Here is an 8,997-nt window from a genome sequence, read left to right on the forward strand (position 1 = left end):
ATTTTCATTTTTTGGCAAATTCATATTAGCTTCGGGGTTTTTACAATACAAAAAGATCGAATTTTATTCAAAGTGAGTTTCGTTGAACGATAATTTTTATGAAAACCCTCCCTCAAGGTCAAATGTTCCATCCAACTATCTCGCAATTGTATGACTACTTAGTAATTTAACCTTAAAAATATTTTTAAAAAAACAAATTGAAAGGGCTGTTTCAAATAGTTTCTGTTTTACTGGAAATTCAAAGAGGAGCACGTTGACCGCGTGATTATGTTAACGTGACAACCGGTGATAATTTAGATTGTCACGCAACCAAACAAATCGCGCCACGTGGTGAAAACTTAACGATCTTCTGAACCGTTAATCAAGTAGAATAGTACAATCAAAATAGTTTAGAAACTTAAAAACGTTCAGATCAATAAAGAAAAACTTAAAAGTTGATTACAGTTTCCAAGGCTACAGTCCCATTACTTGATTAGATTCTAATGTCAAATAAAAACACAAGAACATGCCATGCGAGAAAAATAAAAAGAAAAGATAGAAAATTACAAGAATTTCAAACGAGGAGTTCCTCCTAAAAGCGACCACAGATGTGACACTACAGTACAGACACAAACAAGTCTCTAATTAATTAACATTTAATTAGTTAAACCAACAAAAAAAGAAGTTATTAATTAATTATTACTTCATTAATCAAATCTCGTTACTCATCGTCGTCGTTGTCCTCCTCTTGCTTTCCACCATGGAGTTTTTGCAGTGAGCGATTGCACCTTGAATCGCGCTCTGCAATTCCTCCATTGACGACGTGTTGCTGCTGCAGTTTGTCATCGTTCCGATTCTATTAGTTGGATACATGCTCGATAATCCGGTCCGAGAAGATAGAATGCCGGAATGGCTTGGCGATGATCTAATCGACGACGGACAACTCGACGCAATATTTCTTCTTCTCGGATATCTCAAATTACCGGAAAATGAGTGTGATAGAGCTGATCTGCTTTCTTTTCCGGAGTTATTGACTGAAAATTCCATATCTGATAATTTATCGTCCTTACCAGATCTATTTGTCTTAGTCTTCCATTCCTGTTGCTGTTTTTGTGAAATCTTGCCGTATAACGGCTTTACTTTATTCAAATACTTCCGGAATACTTCTTTCGCAGATGAGCTGATTCTTTTAACGTGAGATCCAGTTACAGCTTCAACCTCAGGATTATTCTTCGTCGATTCTTTTCTAAACACGGAAGAAAATCTCGATAGGGAGAAGTATTTACTCTTCCTGATCGGATTCTGTAAATTAGGATTGGAATTGTTGTTGTGATTCTTAGTCGTATTGATACCGAATCGTGCTCTAAACTCTTCGTCTTCCGTGACGGAGCTAGGCCTGGAGGAATCGCAATCGGCAAGAAGCACGATGTCGCTACTGAAGGAGGAGTGAGACTCAGTGGAACTTCCGGTGGAATCGCGCGACGCGGTGGTGCTATTAGTGTCGGAAGAAGACGATGTACTGGAGGAAGCGAGAATGAGCGTTCTAACCATGGAGAGACGAGGAGAGAGATGGAGAGGAAGCAACTGACCTTTGTAGAAAAGTTCATCGGCGGGACAGAGCGCGGTGGAGGCTTGACGAGGAGAAACGGAGATGGTGAATTCGAAATCGGAGGATGAAGAGGAGGAGAAAGAATGCGACGGTGATGACGGTAACGTTTGGGATCTCGAACTTTTCGCCGTTCGTTTCCCCATCGTCTTTCTGCTACATGATGAACTAGAGAGAGAAGAAGAAGAAGAGAGAGAAATACACGCACACTCACGGAAACAGAGTGAACAGAGAGGAAGAAGAAAGAGGGTTGATATAGTGTGAATAAAGGAGGGGTAATCCAACGCGCGAGGGTAGAGAGTTAAAGGCACGCGCCGCCGTAGAAATGACTAGTCGCTTTCACATGGGGGGTTGGGAATTGTTTAAGACAGGTGTCAGTGGCGAATGGGTGGGATTAGAAAGTCACGTGGCGAAAACGTGAAAGATGGGGAAAGATCATGATGGGGGTTGTAACTTTCTAACTTTGTAAATTCTTATTCTAATTTTCTTTCGTTTTTTGAAAATTCTCCAAAATTAAAATATCTGTAGCAAATTAATTCTTATTACCTTTTAAGCTTACAAAGTTACTGTAATTAAATATTACTTACAAGATTATAAAAAAACATCTGGAGCAGAAATTAATTTCTGCCTTTTAGTTAAAAATATATACTTAGAGGGATTACTTTCTTTGTTTGTTGAGTCAATGAATGATTTAAGAAATTATATCATTTAAATAATTGATTGGGATGATGTTTATAATTCAAATATGATTTATCTATTTTGCAATTTAATGGTAACATTTCACAACTTAAAAAAGTGATTTTTTAAACCTAAAATTTTAGAGAATAAAAATTCATGTAGTATATGGTTTTATATTTTATAATAAAAATTGGGAAATGGGGGTGGGGGTGGGAGATCAATACTAAATCACATGCCTACGTGAGGTTGGCTATAGTAATTAATGCACACTTGTTTCCCTATCAAAATAATTAATTCTCTTTATCGTATTTTTAGTTTTTTTTTTTTTTCTTTCTTTCTTTCTTACAGCTACCAAAGGACTTTGGTCACTTTCCTCTGCCTAAAAAAGCCTGTAACTTTATGATTTTATTTTAAAATTTTTGGATTAAAATTATTCAACCTTTCCCTTGTTGGAAGAGTCATTGGGTCTACCATGTACATTAATTAAACGGATCAAATCGAGGGTGGATTTTAATTTAGTAGCCACTTTTCCTTTTTCTTATTATTAAATTATTCTATTAAAAAAAGAAAATTAAGTATTGAGTTACCTTCACTAGAGGGATTACTTTCATTGTTTGTTGTGGTTATAATCTTTTTCTACGTCCATAACATGTAACGATCTTCTTTATTTTGAGTTAAACTTTTAGACATTCTTTTTAATCGAGCATAGCTTAATTGGCATATGAGAGCACTAGAAATCACAAGATCCGTAGTTTGAATCCCCTTACTCTCGATTGTACTTCAAAAAAAAACTTCTAAACACTCTTTTTAATCGTGTATATGTAATTAGTTACTAATTGACGACTGAAGTTAGTGGTTTTGTTAGTTCTTATTAGTAAGTTATGTTAATTACTGTTAATCTTCTTTCCTAATTCTCTGTAATTCTATTTTATAAGTATGTTGAGATGTTCAGTAATAGAGATTAAGAGAGAGAGATTATTCAATACTTTGAATTTTCTTATGAAACCAAAGAATCGTGACAAACGTCAAATTCAATCATCTTCTATTTATACTCAAGCTATCCCGCTCTTTTTTTCTCTCTCTGAAAGCTTCTTCTTCATCGTGCAAGTTAATATATCAAATTTTCAATAATTCACTGATGTTGCTTTCAAACATTTGCTACCTAATTTCAATTTGTCTCAACACTGCAAATTACGTTCTTTGGTGATTTCAAGTATCTCCACTTCTTAAATCTCACAAACTCTGTCACTTTGTAGATGGATCTTACCCTATTCCTGCCAAGATTCCATGCGGAGAAGGCTAACCTCCTAAGGAATCCTGGTTATGAACAAAGGTACAAAAATGATCAAGCCTAGATTATTCTTATCAACACTACACTTTCGTCAACTACACTTTCATATATAATCAAATGTCAAACATCTCAAGATGTATGGGAGACTCTTGAAAAACAATTTTATTCTTCTTCAATAATAATACAGTAAATCTCAAGATTGAGTTGCAAAATGTTTCAAAAAAATATGGAGAATCAATCAATGCATATGTTTGACGAATCAAAGAAGGTTCAACAAATTAACAGATGTCTCTGTGGTTATCGATGCTAAAGATTTGAACATATACACCATGAACAAACTTCCATCATAATACAATGTCTTCAAGACATCAATACGTAAATCATATATACTCTGAAAATTCTTACTTTTCACAATTGCTTAAAATAATGATAATGATGTTACTATTTACTATGTAGATCCATTAACTAATACGAGTTAATTTTTTTCTTTTTAGTTTAACAATACATAAGAGTGAGAAATTTGAATTTTTAACATTTTAGTCAATAAAATATTATTTATGCTAGATGAGTTATGCTCGTATTGACAATAGAGTCAATATTTGACGGTGTATCTTTAACATTTCGTAATATTATTAAACATGTCATTAACTTCATATAAAAATGTTATTAGCTTATTAATATTATTATTTTGTAGTCGTCATCTCTCGCATTGATTTTATGTAAATATGGATACTTAGACGAATTTTATTATTATTTAGGAGTTTGAATTTCTTATTTCCCACCAATCAATTAAAAGGATAACGACCTTTCCTTCAAAAGTAGGAAAATAACGATCAAGATAGTGTTCATGCCTTTATTGCTTTTATCTTTCCTTTTGTAACTTGTAAATGCAATATTTCAAGCTTTTGTGTTTGGTAAATTGAAAAAGGGTTATGCCTGTCACGTGACACATAATGCAATTCAATATGCACTATTTTAGGTGGAATATTGCCTTTTTTTGCAGTGTGTTTTATTGAATATTATTTATAGTAAAGTACTTGAGATGGAAATATCTTTCGGGGAAAAAATTTAGAAATTCCAACTATTCTTAAAGTTATTCTAAAAATAAAATAAATAATAAGAATAAAAACTATAGTTAACGAAGAAATATGGGAAACTTCTCAATCCAATTACTCTGCCTGCCACTTCTCTGCAATACATCTCGTCGGTCCAATTATAAAATTGAGATTTATGTAATTTTCATTTTTAATCCTAAATTTTACCTTAATTAATTCGAATAAAACCCATTTAGATTCCTACTTATCACCGGCAGCTCTTCCCGTCATTCAAAAGCCAAGATTGGCATAGCTTTTATTTCGGGAGAAGTTTCATTTTACTAAATTGCCTTTTAGGCTAAATCAATTTTCTTATAAGAAGATTCAGAAAAATTAATGATTTAACCCGTGTTTAGTATAATATTTAAAAGATTTTACATTTTTTTTTCTTGTAAAAATTGATAAACAAAAGAAGTTTAGAAAATATGGATTGATTTTGGTTTAAATTTGGTCTCTAAACTTTAAATCTTATTCTATTTTAGTCTCCAAACTTTCAAGAACGACCGTTTTAGTCTCTAAGCTTTTAAAAACTGTTTATTTTGATCCCTATTATTAACATTTTGTTAACTGCGTCTAACATGTGTTGAGCATAATGAAAATCAGGTAAAAATATCAACAATTAATGCACCAAAATACCGAACGATCAAAATCTTGAATGTAAAATGACTTTTGAGTTATATAGAAAGTTGTTTTACCAACTAATTCAAAATTGAAACCCTAAATTTTTTTTAGCGTGACTAACTTATTTGCAGCTTAGTCATCTAAAAATACAAGTCATCTCATCATTTTGTTTAAGGGTTGAACAAAATTTTAATAGTAGGAACCAAATTAAGTTATTTTTAAAGTTTAGGACCAGAGTAGATGTTTTTTTTTTTAAGTTTAGGGACCAAAATAGAACAATTTAGGGATCAAAATAGGTTTAAACCATTAATGTTTTATAAGTTGTTTTTGACAAAATTTATGAAACACTACAAGAAATCGAACTTCTCCTAACGTCAAAAATCGCCGGGAAAGGGTGGAAAATGCGTCGGGAGAGCTTCTCCCGACGAATAATGAATCGTCGGGAGTTTGATCGGAAAAAATACGTGGGGAGAGGAACTCCCGACGCATGAAAAGAAGGCATCGGGAGTTCTTGAACTCTAGACGGTTTGTTTCATACGTCCGGAGTTCTCGAACTCCCGAAGGTTTTTTTTATGCGTTGGGAGTTACAAGAACTCCCGACGCTGTAATATATGCGTGGAAGCTTGTAAGCCTGTCTGGTAAGCCTATAGCTCATTCAGCAGAGTGGTCAAGTTGTAGTTTATTCATCAATGCATTCGTACAGAATTGCAGAAAACTCTTCGGAAGAGATTCTAGAATAAAACCGACTTGACTTCTCTCGTCCATTACAACACCGTTTACTTCTACCAAATTAAAGTGGACCATCATGTCTAAGACATGTTCACGAATATTGGTCCCCTCTTTCATGCGACTATTGTAAACGTACTTGATGGCATCATGCCTCAAGGTGAAGGACGGTTGTCGAAACATCCCTCGCAAAGATTCCTTAATCTCTTTGGCAGTACTCATATCCTCATGCTTCTTTGCCAAAACATCAGATAGGCTGGTGAGGATATAAGCACGGGCTTTATCATTTGCTCTGATCCCTCTGTCATATACATCCCGAACATTTTGGTTTGTGTTAGAGCTAGGAATGGGATGACAATCCTCAGTTAAGACAAATCATAAATCGTCTATCACAAGTATCGTGTTCAAATTTGATTTTCAATTCACATAATTATCCCTGATAAATTTATTCGATGCCAACACTTGTATCATTGAACTTGTCATTCTGAAATTATAAACAAATTCTATAAGTAAATTGATTTTAAATCCAATTAAGTTTTAGCAATTTTAATAATGTACCAAAGATTATTCTTTTGGAATGATACTACATCAAGACGTTCTTGACTAAATACTATCTTCAGAATAACTCGTATTCTGATAGTCATTTAGGTACCACTTTTGGTCAGAATTTATTAACGCTCAATAATTCTGTAAGTATAGACCCGCCATTTTCAGATCTTATAGAATGGTATGAGTATGTCTCCAAAATAGAAGACAATACCCAAGACGAAACTATAAGACCCTATTCATTTTACTAAAGCCTGGGTTGTTCCGAATCCTATGTTACAACCCTCCAAGGGGATAGCCGTCGTTAAACGACTAGCAAAGGGCCGCTTAAAGCTAACCAGCAGTCGCAACATAGGAATCTCACGGTTCAGACTAATGGAGGAGACCGTAGGATATGTTGACACATTTCCTTTACCCACTTACTATTAACTACTTCCTCTATTTACCTTGGTATTGACTTATACATCCACTTTCCGAATGGAGGTCACTTTTAGGGTGACACGAAGTACCGCTTAAATCCAAACTGTGAACTCTTAGAGATGTGAGAGCTAAGAATAACATATCGTATATGTTATTAATCTTCCACTAAAGTTTTCTAATAACTCTATCATATAGAAGTTATTGACTACCACTAAAGTGTTCTATTTTTTAGGTAAATTTATACTTAGGTTCTTTTCCGGCTAATAAAAACAACCCTAAGTCTATGTAGTTTATCCAAGTATAACACTTATAAATGGACTTAAACCTACAATGTCTAGGTGATAAACCCTTTTATTACCTCACATCGCTCACGAATACTTATAAAATCGGTTACCAACGTTCAATTATTCGGCCATAATCCTTAGGTAGGAGGTGTTCCATAGACCGACAACCTAAATACCCCCAGCCTTCAACAAGATTATATACCGGTTGAGTTTGTAACCCTAGTTTTACAAGTTTAACGACCTATTTTAACTATTAAAACAAGTGGTTAACCTACGTGAGCATGCAGTTGTTCTTTGTTATGGATTTTAAATGTCTAACCCAATTTTTTAACAACTTATAAAACTCTAGACATGCTAAACATCCACAACATCATACAGGCATTCAATATTTAATATAACCATTATATTAAATACAAGAAACCCTAACATGCATACTATATATTATAACAGTTTATAACATACTTTCAATGCATGTTGCATGCTTCCTACGGCGGAATTTTAAATCTACATGGCATATTATATGCACATACAAGATTTATTTAATTATAACATACATCCAATGCATAAATAATTAAAGACAGACTGATATGATTTTAGTTTTGGCAAATACAAGCAAACAAAAGCCTAACTATTACAAAAGCAGCTTCAAAACCACTCGAACCGCTCCAAATTGCTTGAACCGGGCCAACAGAGTCTGAACCAGACCAGCCAAAAATAATTTGAAGCTAAATCAGACCAGACCTCAAGAGAACCGGTCGAACTGATAGCTCTCGCTCTCGCTCAACATCTCGCTAAGTCTCACCGTTTAGCATTGACGACCATCGTCATGTGTTTGTTTGATCATTTAGTGTTTCCTTGATCATTTAGCAACCAACACATATCGCCTAACCAAGCTACACGATCATGTAGTGCCTGCCTTCTATCGTATAGTGTCATCGTCTAGTGTCAGAGGACACTACACGATCGCTTAGTGTCTAACACTATTGCGTAGCTCTATCATTTAGTGCCAGACATTTACTACACGATCGCTTAGCTCCATCGTCTAATGCCTGGTCTGTTGGGATTGATGTCCTAATTCTCCCGGAGTCTCGTTGTTTCGTAAAGATACACATTGTTTAATGAATAAAATAAGTGTTATTTAATTATGACATTTACTCATATCCAATAAACAAAGCTCCTTGGCTATCTTATGAGAACTTAAGCATGCATATGTGATATACAAGTGGATCATGCCTTAAGTGATAACCTAAATAGGTCCGTAGTATAATGATTAAGGTGGGATACCTGATCCTAATGACACTACGGATACGGCCCGCTTTGTAGAGGTTTGCAAGTGTTGTAAACTACTACAAATAGTAGATCCTAACTATTCATGTGGAGACGTGCGAGCGGGGGTGTCCTATACAAAGAGTTTGTATAAGACCTAGACTTCGAGATGACTAGACTCTGTATATAACATCGTTGATACTAGAGACTTGCATCTCACCTAAATGACCATAGGTGACATGACTTCAATCCTGAGTGTTTTGAAAACTTCTGCCTTTGAGGACGGTCCTTTGATTAGTATGAGTGAGAGTGGCCAGATTGCCAACTCAATATGCCTACCTTTTTGGGGACTTGTCTGATCTGAGAGCTGGGAACTCAATCCACAAGATGGAATTCACTTTTTTTCCAAAGCAAGGATAAGTAGAGAGATTGCTCCCTTAAGGGATGATTCTGGGGCTTGAACATAGTGGCCACAGCTTCTCTTTG

The 8,997-nt window shown here is 34.7% G+C and overlaps 1 protein-coding gene across 1 annotated transcript; it reads right to left on the minus strand.

The window, feature by feature from the left end:
• Positions 1-434: 434 nt before the first annotated feature.
• Positions 435-1,823, minus strand: LOC120068544 (probable membrane-associated kinase regulator 1). Its single transcript, XM_039020361.1, has one exon. The coding sequence runs from the start codon at positions 1,729-1,731 to the stop codon at positions 691-693; it is 1,041 nt and encodes a 346-aa protein (XP_038876289.1). The 5' UTR covers positions 1,732-1,823; the 3' UTR covers positions 435-690.
• Positions 1,824-8,997: the final 7,174 nt, after the last annotated feature.

Source organism: Benincasa hispida, chromosome 12, assembly GCF_009727055.1.
Source record: "Benincasa hispida cultivar B227 chromosome 12, ASM972705v1, whole genome shotgun sequence".
Taxonomy (NCBI): Eukaryota; Viridiplantae; Streptophyta; class Magnoliopsida; order Cucurbitales; family Cucurbitaceae; genus Benincasa; species Benincasa hispida.